Below are 16,002 nucleotides of genomic sequence, written 5' to 3' on the forward strand. Positions count from 1 at the left end.
CAGATACTCTCCACACTCTTGTCTGCTACTAGAGGGTGATTTGAGGAGACAGAAGAGATGATGATGTTCTGTCAGTTAATTCCCGAACTATGCATTACTGAGAGAATAGTGAGGAATCCTTCTGGGCTTTCCTTCAGCACATCCATATTAATTTTTCTAGAGTCGCATCTATATAAGTTTGGCAATAATTATAGATTAAAATATGTTTGTTTGTCTGTTTGTTTCTCCAAGGACAACTATGGTTGTAAAAGAGAAGATAAGAAAGACCTATGGATCACATCACACTGGGCTGAACATGGCACTTGCCAGCGAGCCAGACTTTATCTCCTTAGACAAGACTACACAAACTTCCTTTGAGGACAAGATAGATGAGCTGACCCCAGAAAAGAAGCCTCATAAGTTTCTGCCTGGTAAAGAAAGATATTATCTCCTGAAAACTAAAGCCAGGATACAAGAGAAAGCCTCCAGTGTCCATCCAGAGTTTGGGAGCTTCCTCCCAAAGCAGAAACAGAAACAAGATGATGCAAACAAGCACTTGGATCATCAGGACATCTCCGTGCAATCAGATAAGAAAGAATTTGATAAGGTACAACTGTCTGGTACAAATAGAAGAGCTTTTTTCCAGACTGCTTTCTCCTTGCATTCCACCCCTGTGCAGATTGTGCCCACAGTACAAAAGAATACAATGCATACAGCACAATCCTCTGAATGTTTACTCAGGTGTAAATCCCAAACAATTGGGTATAGCCTTGAAGCCCTCAAGGCATAGTTTTCGATGAGTTTTATGCATCTAACTCTATTGGAGACCTCTAGGCCTTCATTCTATCGGTACATCTCACACTATCAAGAGGTGCTTTCAGAACATTTTTCACACAGCTTCACAGTGGGAAAATGGCATGTTGTGAGCGGAGCCGGCTGGTGCCGGAGGTCAGACTAGATGGCCCAGGAGGCCCCTTCTGACTCGCTCTGTTTTCTATGTTTCTAAGTGTGGCTGCAACAGAAGTCTGGTATAAATCTCATTCAGCTCTCACCTCCTCCAGTGTATCAATGTGTTCGCTAGTGTGGTGTGGATATTATTCTTGCAGATGATGGATGCATTTCAGGGCCAGCTCCAGGTTGAAAAGTTGCCCTCTGGGGGAGCCTGTAAGCCTCTCCATGGTAAGACTCCATTTCCAGGGCTTTCCAGATAAGTCCTTGTAAAGCTTACCACAAGGTGTACAGGGCAGGCAGCAAGGAGCAGAATATATCCACAGTGGTGCTGAGAGCTCCAGACCAGACATTTGATACTCCCTCGGTTTATCCCTGTAAAGTAGGGATGAGGAACTTTCAGCCCCCCAGACGTTGCTGGACTGCAACTCCCATCAGCCCTAGACAACATAACCAATGGTGAAAGATGATGGGGTGCTCAGTCCAGCAACATCTGATGATACGCATGTTCCTCATGCTTGTCATAAAGGGAAGTGCTAAGATAGCTAAGCAAGATTACTGCCACTGCCATTATCTTCCTTATCCTCAATATCTCTGGGCCTTGACCTGAATGGCACCTTGGAGCTCGGTCTTGTGTCTGTCTCGTTCCTGCATAAGAAAGGAATCCTAATACTTCCAAAGAGGATTTTATTGATGATCTCCAGCTCCATTCCCAGTCATCAATGCAGTTCCCCTCTCCTACCATTATTCCCCTCTTTACTCTCTCTACTGGGGCCCACATAGGACAGACTTCTAAACCTTCAAATACACAGTGATGAGGCTCAAGTCACTGGAGATAGACTCAGTTGGCACATTTCTTCATAATGATGGGCAATTTGTTTTAAAAAGAAAAGATGATGCTGGAGTCACCCATGCTGGGTATAAATGCCAAGTAGTATGTTTGCAGATGTATCATCCAAAACAGCAATGTCTTGATTTGTTTCAGAGAACCCAAACAGCTGATGCAACAGCCACAGTTACTGGACAGATCCTGTTAGCTGTGGCCAGCCTGAGGGACACAGACAAAACCAGTATCCAGGCAGCTGCGGTGATGCTGAATTCAATTCTGAAAAATGAGAGGAACAAACTGAGGGGAAAGGTACAAAGTGATGAGGAGGTTGCAAGCTTTTTTCCCCTACATGTTTCAGATACTAGGGTTGTATATGTTATGCCAGTAGGTTCTAGTGATGAATTTAGGAGACACACACAACATTGAAGTAATAGCCCGGCATTTTATGTACTGCCTTGCATTCTTCCCAGCTCACACAGAGACAACTGAAGCCTTCTGGAGCAGCATGAGCAGAAAGTAATCTCCAGATATTTCAGCTCCTAGCATTCCTTGCCACTGGCTATTTGGACAGGGGCTTTCGAGAGCTGAAGTTTAAAACATCCAGAGATTGCCAATTTGGAATGGATTGCAGAGATGACTCGGGAAGATAATTCATGATTTGATGTTGGGTTGCGATCTGTCAGTTGTTCACCATAGTTTGTCTCAGCTGGGTTCATATTACACAATGCCCCATATTTCAACAGCAACTCACAGTTCAGCAACAACCTAGACTCGGTCCTTCAATATTAGTTATGTTGCTTGCACACAGCTGAAAGGATATTGTATTGTCTAAACCCAATGAAAACTTTTACATTAAAAATATTTTTAAAAACAAATTCACTGACTAGCTGCATTCCAGCAGTGGGTGAAGCCAATGTCATAGATGGTAACACCAGGGATAGAGTGGATGCTTGGTTTTGCATCAAAGCCACAACACAGATCTATGCCTGTCTGTTCAGAAGGAAGATCAGGCATGCCTGCAATGCAGACCTCAGTTCAATCTATGCACAGCATTTAAAGTTCCTTTAAAGACTTGTATCCCCAGTCACTGATCAGAGATTACAGAAAAAGGAGCTTTCCTGTGCATCTAGCAAAAATCTACTTGTCCCTGCTTTAGATGCTTGATATGGAATATACTCAACACGTCCCCACCCCACTCAGTTAAGAATACCCCAGGAGCACATCGGACAAGGTAACACTGCACTATTATAAATTAGAATAAGCACTTGGAATGGCCTCATTCACCAACTGATTTGCTAGTCCACCTAGAGATATTGCCTATCTGACAGTTTCTTCATGTCAGCAGAGTGTTCTCTTTAAGATTCTGGAATATCTTCAACAGATGTTTCAAACGATGATGCCAGAGAGACAGAGAATGGCAGTTTCAGATTCTGTCTACTTATGATAGGTACTGCTGGACATAATTCTTCTAAAGCAATTTTGGCTTGGTTTTGTTATTCTTGTTAAAATTTGAGCATATTGTGGGGCACACATGGCCTGCAGGCTACATGCTGCTCTCCCCGATGTATTTTTGGTATACATTAAAGTCCCTAGTACATGGCAAGTGCAAATGCCACTTCTAATACCAATCAAGGAAACTAAAATTCCACTGAAAAAGAAGGCGAGCATTCATAATGTTAAAGCCCCCTTGGCTCATCTCCAGGTCCACTCTTCTTTCAAAGTTTTCTGACAAATCCCTCACCCAACCTATTCCCTAACCTAACACCCAAGCGCCAACTTCAGAAAAAGCCTTATTTTTTTTAAAAAAAGTTTTCCAAGTAAGAAAACAAATGGATGATGTACACACAAAACCTCCCCTGAAAATCACACAACCTCTTTCAAACCAATAAGAATTGCCATCGAGAAACTGGAGGGGAGCACATGAAGAGCAAAGACTCATCAGAGGTCTTGCTGGTCTCTTTTTAACCTGAAGCGGCACTTTCCAGATCAGGGTGAGCAGGCTTCTCCCATCTCTGGTTGTCAGGACTGCCGCTGCTATTGGTTCCCCCCTCTTGCTCCTCACCTGAGGGTATCTAGCTGCAAGAATGAGCCCAATTATGGGCAATCATGAGATTAAGAAGGGCCTAAGCAGTACTCATAACAGTGTGGAGCTATTCAGATTGCAGGAATTTCATGTTCCCACCTCTCTGACTTCCACATTCACTCTAGTCATTATTGCATTAAACATTGTGGTTTATTTGATATTTGTCTTAGTCACAACAGTTTCTAGGAAATGTGAAAACTTCCCAATTCTTCCAGGGCAAGAACATATAGAACAGTACTTTAAGCAGTAAAGAAACAGTGCAGCACCATCTACTAGTTGGAGTTGCTGCACACGTCATTATTACGAAGTGCAAAATGCAATGCAAGGCCTTCTGGACTCTTTTGGAAGAGCACTGCTGTTTTTCCTAGTAAGAGTTTTATCTGCAGCACTGGAAGTCAGTCTATCTCAAACACTAAGCATTACTACATTTATAACTTGAGAGCCAAAAATATAAATGGGAACATGCATCAGAAATGATGAAAGACTTGTTAGTGGCATGCCCTTAGGTGATTTGCTTTCTTCCAGGTGCCAGAAATCATTGAGATGATTTATTTCCACCTGCGTGCAATCCAGGAGGCTAGTGCAAGAGAAGCAGCCATTGGGGCTGTGTGCCTTCTGGCTGAAAGACACACGGATGAAACCATTTCAAGCCTTCTGAGGCTCTCACTGCTTTGTGACAGGTGAGGAATATTCATTCATGCATTTATAGGCTGCCTATAGCTGCTGAGGTCTTCCTATGCAGCTAGAAATAGTGCTGTGGTCCTGATTTCCTAAGAGGAGTTAAAAGAAACCTTCTTACCTGCCGCCTCTCCTGAAGGAGCAGGCAGGTCAAGCCAACAACAGTGTACTTGACTCATACCCTGCCATGGGGGACCTTTTGTAAGCAAGGCATATGCTCAGCTACTACACCGATCCTTTCCACCCTCTTGTCAAATGAGTCAGCATCTGAATCTGATGTTCTGAGGCAGCAGGCAAGGGCTTCTAACCTCCTTATGACAAGAGCACAGTCATATTTCCTAACAAATCTCTTGTCTGCTGTACTACAAACCACTCAGAAGCTATGCTAGTCAGATTAATCCAGCAGGACTAAGTTAGTCCACTAACTCAGAACCACGAGGACTGTGAATACACCAACTTTCACCAACCCAACAAATGTTTTGGATTTTAAATCCCATCATCTCCAGCTCTCATAGCCAATGGCCAGAAACCGTGGAGTTGTTGTCCAAGATCACCGGGTTTGAGAAGACTGATTTACACAAATGCCTTCAGCAAGTAGTAAGCCCCTCTGGACACCAGAAGACCTACTTCTGGGATAAACACAAAACATGAAGCTCAGTGATAGGCAAGCTGCCCTTGCAGAACAGTCTCAGAGAAGAAAGTTAGTGGTTGGAAGATATTGCATTATAAGATTGCCTCCTGGAAGCATGCTTAAGCTGTTCATGGAAGACTAAGTATTCACCAGTTTATAGGGCCTTTCTTCTTCTTTATATGACCTTTATATCGGGGTGGTACTCTGCCCCTTCTACAACCAGCCTTCAGTGATCTATGCTGCAGCAGTAGGCTGAAGGAACCAACTTCTGTTCAAAATGCTAAAAATGCAAGGCAGCGAGTGCTACACAGCAGAGGATTAGGATGCTGGAGAAGAACGTGGAAAATGTGCATGAAGAAAAAAACAGCAATTACCACATACCAAATAACCAAGAGGGTAGAAAGGCTGCCACGGGGGTGTCTTCTGCAATCAGTTGCTAGACTGATGAGAATATCTGAAAAGGTTTCCAATCTCATGGTTGAAAGGTAAGTATGAAAAGAAACCTTTTGAGATCCCTGCAGTAAGCAAGCTTCCAGACCTTCTGGGCAGCTTTTTGAAGATCTTTCGGCAAGACACCTTCAGTGGGCCCCCTCCCTCAGCGAATCCACCTTCTCACTGCTGTTGCCGGCAGGTGCCCTTGCTTGCACTTTTCCATCATTGCTACCGCTTGCTTTCTTGTCAGGTGAGAACTAACAGGCAGGGGGGATTCCTGCTCCTCCTCCTCATCACCTCCATTATCTGGCCCAGAGAGAGAGGCCGGTGAATAAGCAGATTGCAGTGGTTCAAAGCTGGTGAAAATACTGAAAGTTTTCCCATACCTCAGTTCAGTCATGAATGCAAAGGGGAAACTGCAGCCAAGAAATTCTGAGACTTTGAAGGGCAGTAATGAAGGAACTAGAAACAATAATTAAGAGTAAGGATGTTTCACTGGAGACCAAGGCCAAGACCATCCGCACTATTATATTCCTGATCATCATGTATGCATGTGAAAGCAGAACTGTGAGGAAAGCTTCTGGGAAGAAAACAGATGCCTGTTTGTGAATTGAATACTCTGGGCCAACAGAATTGAGGCTGTCATATTTTGGACACGTTATGAGAAGGCAAGACTCACTGGAGAAGACAATCATGTTAGAGGAAGTCAAAGGCAGATGAAGGAGAGGAAGGCCAAATAAGAGATGGACTGAATCCATAAAAGAAGCCACGGCCTAGAGCAGTGGTAGCGAACCTATGACACGCATGCCACAGGGGGCACACAGAGTCCTCTCTGTTGGCAAGAGAGCCAAGCATCGCCCCAGCAGCCGAGCACTGGATAACAGTGACTATAGGGGCCATGCACGTGTCCGAAAGAAGTAGTGGTGCCAGGCAATGATGCCGCAAGCCATGACTCATTAACCGTGAGTCATCCAAGTTTCACAGGGCAGGTCAGTGTGCTGCCAAGGGGGAGGGAGGGAGGGGGAGAGAGAGAGGTCAGTGTGCTGCCAAGGATATATATATTTGTGAGCTGTTTTTTCTAAGCTAAAACCTCAGTTTTCAGGTTTTATTGCAGTGTTGGCACTTTGCGATAAATAAGTAGGTTTTGGGTTGCAGTTTGGGCACTCGGTCTCTCAAAGGTTCACCATCACTGGCCTAGAGTTGAGAGCAGCTAAGCGGGACTGCCATGGCTAGGACATTGCAGAGGGCTTTCATTCATAGGGTCACCATAAGTTGGAGACACGTTGACGGCACGTAACATCAACAAATGGTGAAAAGGAAGCACAACTCCAAGGGCCTGTTGTCAGTGGGCCTGTTCTGAAGGGGGGAAGGGGGCTTGCTAGGTGCCCAGCTATGCCTATCCTTGAGGCAAGCCCTGGGTATAATCTCTTATTTGTCTACTGTGTGTGTGTGTGTGTGTGTGTGTGCGCGCGCGCGCACATGCATATGCATGTGTGTGAGTGCGAGCATCTGCAGAGCTATAGGTTTTACCGTACTGGTCATATGGCAAGGCAAAGCAATCAGCACGTGTTTCATTCCTTTGTCGTTTCACTTTCAGGCATATAACTCAGATTTGGGAAGCTCTGGGCCAAGCAAAACAGCCTGTCCAACTCCAGGTTCTTGCAAAACTTCTTGACGTGTTGAAAAGAAAGCCTTGCATCAGCGGTGAACTCCCTGGCACAGAAACAATGTTTATGGAGAATTCCTCCCTTCTACCTCTAGCAGTGAGCAACAAAAATGTGCATTTCCTTACCTCCACACATGACCAGCTGCACCATGACAGAGCAGACTAGGAAGATGCATATCTGTGATTACATTGTGCAGCTCAGAAGGCCACAAACCAGTGGGAAGCTGAAGCCAAGTGAAGTAGTTGCCCCAGGCAGCTTGGGGTGGGGCAGGGTGGGGTGCTGCCACTGCCCCTCCAGATCTGCCCCACTCACATTAAGCCACTCTCATCCTCCCTGGTGGCAACAGGACTCCTGGCCGCTGGCCTGGCCCATCTCTCATAGTCACCTCTCCCCAAAGCAGTGCAGGGCCGTTAGGAGGTGTCCCTGGCCGAGCAAGAAGCATCTGGCCCGAATGGTGCTTTCTGGCAGGCCTCACTTGCACACACTGCTGTTCTGCTCCCAGGATGCACACTGACACTGCTGCTGCGCACACAAGCAGAGAGCGGTGATGCGTCGGAGAGCCGAAGGGCCATGTGCCACGTGCCCTGCAAGCTGGCCTGCTATGCCCCGGTGCTCTGGAGTCGCCTCTCTCACCTCTGCTTGTCTGCAAAGCAACAGAGGAGGCTGCCTTTTGCTGAGTACTGGTGGCACTGAAAGGCAGCAGCTCCGCTGGATTTCGGGCAGGACCCTTTTCCTAACCTAGCCTGGATCAGCTGGGGATTGAACTTGGAACCTTCTGCATGCAAAGCGTCTGCTCTGCCATGGAAAGCATAACTTGGGCAGCTGCCATCATATCCTTCACCTCAAGCAGCAAAATGCATTGTTGTCCCCCCCGCCCACATTTGAAAATGTTGGCATGGCCAGACTTGCACATTCCGGCATGAAATTCTGATGTGCCAATGCTGAAATATGTGTGCACTCCAATATGCAATCCATTGCACCGCCTGGTATATCACAGCGATTTGGAATGTTAATTTGTGGATGACCCAGTTACCGAAATCAGGCCCTGTTGAACAAAGATAAAACCAGTGAAAAGGAAAATGGAAAGCACTGGGATGACTGGCTGCAGCTCTTGCTAGAATGGCACTCGTTGTAGCCATGCAGCGCCTAGGGTCCCCCCCCCCCACCCCCACATGCCCTCCTGTTTCAAGGTTAAACTTCTCTGATCTTCCAGACAAACTAAAGAGTGATGCATGGTTATGAGATTGCAACCGAACTGTCCAGAAGTAAAGCTGCTATTTTAAAACTCCATTTCAGGCAACACAAGCCCTCTGCATAATATTTAGGGATAAAAAGTGTAAAATCCCGATGAACAGTTTTTATGTATCAGTGATTATCTTCCTGGTGATTCAGTTGCATTACTTGATGAACTGTTCCAACGTTGAGTGTGGACCGGAGGATATACCCAACACATCAAGTTATATAAGGTAAGAGCTAAGCAAGAGAGTACATATGTTAGATAAAAAGCAATACTGTTTTCTCTCACTCTTAAGGGAAAACTTTGAGGGTGTTATTCCTGCGCTTCAGCAGGAAAATTATTATCATTAAAATGTCCTAGTATGAAAGCCCCTAATCTTGAAAGATTGTCTGTTCCATTATGGCATTATGAGATGCTTCTTTTCAGCCAGCACCGCCTTAGAAATAAGTCTGTTTGGCCTCAGGAAAATGTCATTCTAGTGGATGGATCCAGCCATCAGCATGCTTAGAGTAGCCCTACTGCAGTACATGGAAATTAAATCAGCCATGAGTCAGTTACCCAATCCCATACAGAGACTCTTAGGGTTGTTGCCTTTAGATGTTGCTTTCAATAGAAGTAGGATCTATTTGTGAGAATACAAGTACTAAAGTTTGAAAGCATTTATTGAATTCTATCATTTTGTTCCTGGAAGCCCAAACTTGCCAGAAAAAGAACTCCCAACACCACCCTTGGCAGCCACTTTTATTAAATAGCCTCCCAAGCATCCACCATTCCTGCTACTGCATTTGTGCAGAATATAGTAATCATGGGCATTCATTAGGACAGTCCTTCCTTAACTTTAGGTGGGATTCGTTTGGGTTATTAGAAGTATAACAGGCATTCCCCAACGCCCAGCTACAGTATTCCAGCCCAAAGCCCATCAGTGTCTGCAGCAAAGATGGGGAACATTGAAGTCCACAGCCTGAATATAGACTGCTATTCTGGCCCATCAGACCCACAGAGGTTTGAGGGCGGCCCCCTTCCTGCAGAGGGGGGATAAATAAAACAGGCTTGGGACTCAGCTGGCACTTGGCAGTTATCTGGAAGCCTGGCTGCTCCAACTGTTTTGCCCTCCAGGTTCTGCTGGGATTGGGATTGACATGGTGGAGAAAATTTGTGTAAGGGCTTTACAAATTCTGTTGAGTCTGTTCCAACTGCATTTGGCCAATTGTCAGATGTCTTTTGTTCCATCATTTGCTCATTAACATTCTCAGATTTTTTCGTGTTTGTTGTCAAATGCTCTTTAGTGCCAATGCACTAAATGCACCAATGCCGATGCATTTCATTCATTTCCAAATGTCCTCCCCAAAAGGGGATAAAACTGCAAAATCTACACAACGTGAAAAAAGCTGGTCTACTCTTGAAAAACCAGAGCTCACATACACCCATTGAGGCTTCTCTGACATCCCTCCTGGTTCCTGGCCTTTGGGCTGGTGCTTGAAGGAGGCTGAGCCTCTTCACCTGCCACTCATCATTCTGATCAGGATGGCGAGCAGTAGATGAAGGGAAGCCTGCATGTCTCTGCATATGGAAAGACAAAAACTGCAACATATTGGAAGGCAGCTCTCCCTGCTCTGGGTTCTTTCTTCTGCATGTACTGCCTTTTCAAGAAGGGATGCCTTCAAAGAGAAGACAGTTCACCTGACAATGGATGGATTGTCCTCTATTGCCACCAGGTAGCCATGTGTGTATGCGAGGGAGAATGAGGGAGATGGTCCCCAAGTCAGAAATACAAGGGCTGCTATAAGAGAACCAAAAGGATCAGGAGGAAGAAGAGAGAGGAGGTCTTACTGCAGGAGAACCTCTCCTGCAGAAGACAGTCAGGAGTGCCCCATGGGGCCATGGCACAGCAGGGGAGGGGGGTGTTAGCTATGCCTCAATTATTTCTCATGTACAGTAGAACCACTGCAGTACCAGTACTTCTCTTCCACACTTCCTGGGACCTTCTTGGCCATTTTTCTTGGCACTTCCAAGGGAACTGCTGAAGTTGCCTTCTGAAAAGGGCAGGTTGTCTAGGTAATCAGCAAATCTGCAGGGCGAGTAGAAATGTTAATGAGAGGCAACTTCTCATTCAGCCAGAATTTTCAAAATTATGATTGGTTTTGCACAATAAACTTCCCCTCCCTACACATGGAAAGGACTTTGCACCTCCATGCAGCTGGGCTGGGATGACAGCACTCAATTCAGCTGGAGAAGACTAGAACTGCTCCAACTTCCCATTTCAACAGTGCTTCAGGCAGCCCACTAAACAGCTACTTTGCAGGCTGGCAAGAGCCCAGTTATGCCAAAGGTTGCCTGTATGCACCCTTACCCCAAATCAATCATGACAGAAGCATGGTGGTACAAGATAGGGTGGGCGGGTGGGAAGGGGTAGCAGTCATAGGAAGCCACAGTGGGCTTCCCAGGGCCCCTCAGGGGTCGTACATGGCCCAAGGACTACAGGTTGCACATATGTGCTTCAACCTGCTCACGATCACATGGAGCATCACTGTGAAAAATGGAAGCTCAGGTCATGTTCAAGAGAGGCCAGCGACTCCAGTGCTGGTGGGGCTCCTCCTCCAGCTTTCACTTTATAGGAGCTGTGCATGGTGCTTCAGGGCGGTGCATCTGTTTTGAGGATGGAGTTCAGCTCTTATCCCACCCCGGAGAGATGCTGCTACGAGTGAGGAGCCCCACTGCCACAGGAGTTCCCAGCCTCCTGGTTAATGTTGCAGTCGTGTTCTTGGCAGTGCTGAAAGTGCTCCCAAGAAACACGGAGTGTTCTGGGCTGAGGCTTAATTGGAACTAGTTTTGGAAGTTTTAATCAGCTGGACAATTGCACTGTGGGTGAGTTGGATCTCTACCCGTGCTAACAATCTTGTTGGGAATTAAAATATTAACTTTTCTCTATTTTTCCCATGGAATATTCCTCAATTAGTGACCCAAAGGTAAACTGCAGTGAATAAAAACAGTAATAGGAAAACTGAACTTTATGTCTGAAATCATCCAAGTGGCCTCCTATGGACCTTGGTGACTACTGTATTGCCCTAAAATGGTTGCAGAAGTTGTTGCAGGTGGAGGACAGAATCCCCTGCACCAGGCCCTTCACATGCCTGGTAAGGTCATGCCTGCTGATGCTAGCTGCACCCTGCACCATTTTGTGTTTCTCTGTGCTAGGAGAGGCCTAGAGAAGTGGATTCAGGTGGCCTCGGGAGGAGCAGTCAGCCCTCCCACTACCAACCAAATCCCAGTGGTCCCTTCCTGTACCTCTCACAGAAGGATTCAGCTGACACCAGAGAAGCATCTGCTTCTCCCACTACCAGCCAAGTCCTTGGCCTTGCACAGCATATGCTGTCCCTATGGAGGCACTGCATGCCACATGAAGCCACTCAACCAGCACCAATAAGAGCAGCCACTTCTAACAACACTGAATCCCCTGCCTCTCTGCTGTAAACTTTGCTCTCAGGTTGAAGACAGCAATGTATTTCTCCAGGACAGCACCTGAAAGAACCAAAGGAGGTTCTGTTGACTGGGCATAGACATTCTACGAGTTGTATTAAGCCCATGAGTTGGAGATTCCACATTCCTGCCCTTAAAAAGATTTTTTTTTTAAATTCTGATCAGCAAAACTCAAGATAGTAAATGTATGAAACATGATTTCTAAAAACATAATTTCTAAAAAAAATACAGATTAAGTAAATGCATTTATAAAAGATTTAATAGTTTTATCTAAAAAAAACATATGAAGTAGAGCTTTGGAACCATAAAATTCAAAGGCAGGTGTTCACCACCAGTCAAATGTTTTTGTTGCCCTGAATTTAGCTGTGCAATGGAAGCTTTAAAAGCCTTGGTCAAAAGGGAAAAGACACCTCAGACTTGTTTTACAAGTCTAACAGGAAGTTGGAACCTTCTCTCTTCACCAGAAAATTACCTCGAAGGGGTTCTCCTCCTGGCCAGGTAAGTAGGGGAAGCTCTGAGTTTGGGTTCAGAGTGAGTTCTGTATATAAAACTAAAGCATCATTGATGTCCTTCTAGAGCTCTTGTCAAGCATCACCGCGGGCTGGATTATGCCGTATTTACCAAGGTGATACCACTTCTCCATCACGGTGATGCGACACAGAAGCTTACAGCAATGGCTTTTTTCACTGCAGTAAGTCTATTTTCTTACTGGAGTAGCATTAGTGGTGCTTATGGCTCCAATGAAAGAGGAGCAGGGCATCCATTTTGGGTTGCAATCTGAACTTTTTATAAAACTACCTATGGTCCTGAACCTTCTGGGGGCTTAGCTTGCAGCACCATGGATAGCTCTTTAAAGGTTTGGACTGGACACACCACCTTGCTGAAATGGGAGCTACCAGCTTCCACTTAGTCGCACCTAGGATTATATGTACTACTTTACTCCATTCTACTCCTTTACGTAGAAATGTAGTCTTAGTAGGGCATGACAGGAAGTGACACGCAAAACAGTGAGTCTGTCAGTCAAGTCCTTGCTCTCAAATATTATTAGAAGCAATTAGGACCAGTCCAATACATGAAGGTCACTGAGGTGAAGAGTTTAGCAATTAGCACAGAGCCAGCTATGATAGATGCCTTGGGAGTCAAAAATAATTGCCAGTCTATTACAAATTATCCCGTGATGTATCAGTACTTTCTGATCTACTTTCTCCCACTGGATTCCACTTTCTGATCTCATCTATGTTAACTTCTTGGAGCCAGGTTGTATTCCACCTTAAAAACTACGCTTGGATAATGAAAGGTGGAGCTTGATCTTCTCTTTCCATCCGCCACCTTTTTGCAAATCACTGTGTTCCAATATTTCAGTTTCTGCTAGTTTGAATTGTAAGTGAATATATACCAAGAATACAGAAATAGAAATAAAACAGAGATGGGTGCAAAGAATAAAACAGTAGAATACTTTTCTCTTTTCTTTGATGTTGCTACTTCAGACTAGGAAGAAATGAAGTTGCTCCTGATGAAGTGGACCCTACTCACAAAATCATATGCGCCAATAACCTGTGTTAGTCTATAACGTGACACAGAAAGCTTTGGCTGCAATTTTATACCCATTTACCTGGCAGTAAGCTCCACCAAATTCAGTGGGACTTCCTTTGGATTAGACATGTATAGGAGTGGACTACTGGAGCTTTTGGCACAACAGATTTAAGATCGCTACTCTTCCTGGAGGTCAAGTGACTGTAATGGTGAAACTCTTTTTTGTGATTATTTGCCTTCTACAGTGCTAATGGATTTGAAAAGCTTCAGTGAGCCACCTTAGGAGTGAGAGGAATTATAGACTGTGAAATTTCATGGCACAAAAGAGTCCATTTTTTAAACTGCATTGGGCTGCACTGGCCATGCTTCCTTCACTGATGTAGTTCAGGGTGAAGTCCTATTTGTTGTGTCCTTGAGGACTGTAAGCCCCCAAACCTGAACAGGGGCAGCAGTGTGACCAACCGTTGGGAATGGGGAGCAGATGTCATCTGAAATGTGGAGAGCACCGGCTTAGGTAGTCTGACCCAGCCCATTATAGGCCAGGTATGGATAGAGTTCTGCTTTTGCGCCCCACCCTGGTCAGGAATGGAAAAGAAGTGTTGGGGTCTTTTCAACTCAGCTCTTTCCTCTCTCTGTGTCTTGTAAGAGTACAACAATGCTGTGAAAAACAACTCAAAAAGTCCACCTAAGACAGCCAGCCAAACCAAGCGTAGCCCATTCCTTAGCAGAGAAACTGGATGCAATGGAAACAGATCACAACTCCAGCACTACAAGAACTAAGTATGTTCCAATGAGCCCTGCCACATTGTCAACATGACAATGGTGATGTGCACATTAATCAGAACGTCCCTCTTGGTGGTGGTGGTTGTGGTGATGTTATTTCTGCTAGTGAAAAGAGGGTAAATACTTGTCCACTTATCCAATCATCAATAGTATATGAGAATGAGTACAATATTCTATCATTGCCTTTCCATTACAAGCAATAAATAGGGAAAGTTCTTTGCATTTCCTGACATATATTTGCTATTTTGTGTTGTTCAGCTTCTTTCTTCTGAATCCACATACACAGTGCTACAAAAACATTACATCCTGGGCCTATTAAAGAACTGGCAGAGTGATTCAAGCTCGACCTACCGCTGGCTCAGTCTTCATGGAATGGGTAATGTAGCTCGTCACCTGCAAACTGTGAGTGGTCTTTATTTTTTCCTCTGCAGCCTACCCCTCTTCCTCTTCTTCTTCATCTTTGTCTTCTCAGAACCTTGGTAAACATGAAGTAGATACAGTGAATCAAAATAAACAGATTATTTTCTGCAGACATAAACCATGTCACTGTGAAACCAAGACATGTGGAAAGTATGCTTAAGAAATTTCCGAGCTACAAACCCTAATATTAGTGTTAGATGCCAAGGCTCAGATTTAGGAATATGGGTAGTAATAAGAGAAATTGTGCTGCACATGTGCAAAGTAATTTTCTTTATCACTGAATTAGATGGAGCCATTCTGAGATTACAGCAGGGATGCGAAACTCCCTTTGTATTCTTAACCCTTCAAAGGCTCGGGAGCCATATCCATGATTTGTAAATAAAAATTTCTTCAACTATCACCATCACCCCACTGAGAGATTTAAATTGGGGAAATTAGTTCTGCTTCAGCAAGGTGTTCTTCTTTAACATTTATTATATTATTATGATAACAAAAATGGATAATGACCTAGATCAGATGTACATTACAGAACAGATCCTGTTTTCCTTGGGTTTTGGTTGAGATTAAACCCCCCATTTCTCAGTTCATATGTGACAAGATACTTTGGTGTGATAAACCGGATGTTTCACATCATGGTATACAAGAGAAGGGAAGAAGGACAATACTTCTTCTGAGTCCCGAAAATTTTATTTAACTGGACAAAGACCATTCTTTCTGAACATACCTATGTATAGGTGCATAAAATGTTGACAGCCAGTGTGGTACAGTGAACAGAGTGTTGGCCTGGGAGTGTTCTTCCAAAGCAGAATGAGGATGAGAGTGAGGGTGTTCAAGGATAGGCTGGGCATGCACATGGTGGGTATGTCATGAGCGGAGCTCGCTGGAGCCGGGGGTCAGACTAGATGGCTCAGGAGGCCCCTTCTGATGCACTCTGTTTCTAAGTTTCTATGAACTCAGGCTAACCTTACTCCATGGGCTTGCTGTGAAGGGGGAGAAAAGGAGGAATATGTCTTAGGTTCCTCTAAGAGGAATAAGGGCAGGGTACAAATGTAAAACTGAGCAATGTTCCTGTAGCTTCCTGGAGTACCTACACATGATTTGGCTCCTTTAGGTAAACAGCAACAGTTCCCTATTTTAATTCAATAACTCGTCACTCTGAAGGACCTAGAATTGCATTTTCAGGTCCCATGTTGTGGGAAGGCTATCAGGTTTGTCAAAGCTTAACAATATAAGGACGTAAGAAGAGCCCTGCTGGTTCAGACCAAGGGACCATCTAATCCAGCATTCTGTTCACACAGATGCCCA

The 16,002-nt window shown here is 44.9% G+C and overlaps 1 protein-coding gene across 1 annotated transcript in view; it reads left to right on the forward strand.

Moving 5' to 3' along the window:
* The first annotated feature begins 238 nt into the window (after positions 1–238).
* LOC123022855 (maestro heat-like repeat-containing protein family member 6) overlaps positions 239–16,002 on the forward strand; it is a 23,991-nt gene continuing 8,227 nt past the window's right edge. Inside the window, exons 1-8 of the mRNA XM_044428951.1 lie at positions 239–586; positions 1,913–2,065; positions 4,365–4,519; positions 7,178–7,343; positions 8,544–8,713; positions 12,325–12,459; positions 12,538–12,652; positions 14,536–14,679. Of these exons, the coding sequence (XP_044284886.1) occupies positions 239–586; positions 1,913–2,065; positions 4,365–4,519; positions 7,178–7,343; positions 8,544–8,713; positions 12,325–12,459; positions 12,538–12,652; positions 14,536–14,679 (1,386 nt within the window). The remainder of the gene's footprint in view (positions 587–1,912; positions 2,066–4,364; positions 4,520–7,177; positions 7,344–8,543; positions 8,714–12,324; positions 12,460–12,537; positions 12,653–14,535; positions 14,680–16,002) is intronic.

Source organism: Varanus komodoensis, unplaced genomic scaffold, assembly GCF_004798865.1.
Source record: "Varanus komodoensis strain SLA01 unplaced genomic scaffold, ASM479886v1 scaffold2, whole genome shotgun sequence".
In the NCBI taxonomy this organism is placed as follows: Eukaryota; Metazoa; Chordata; class Lepidosauria; order Squamata; family Varanidae; genus Varanus; species Varanus komodoensis.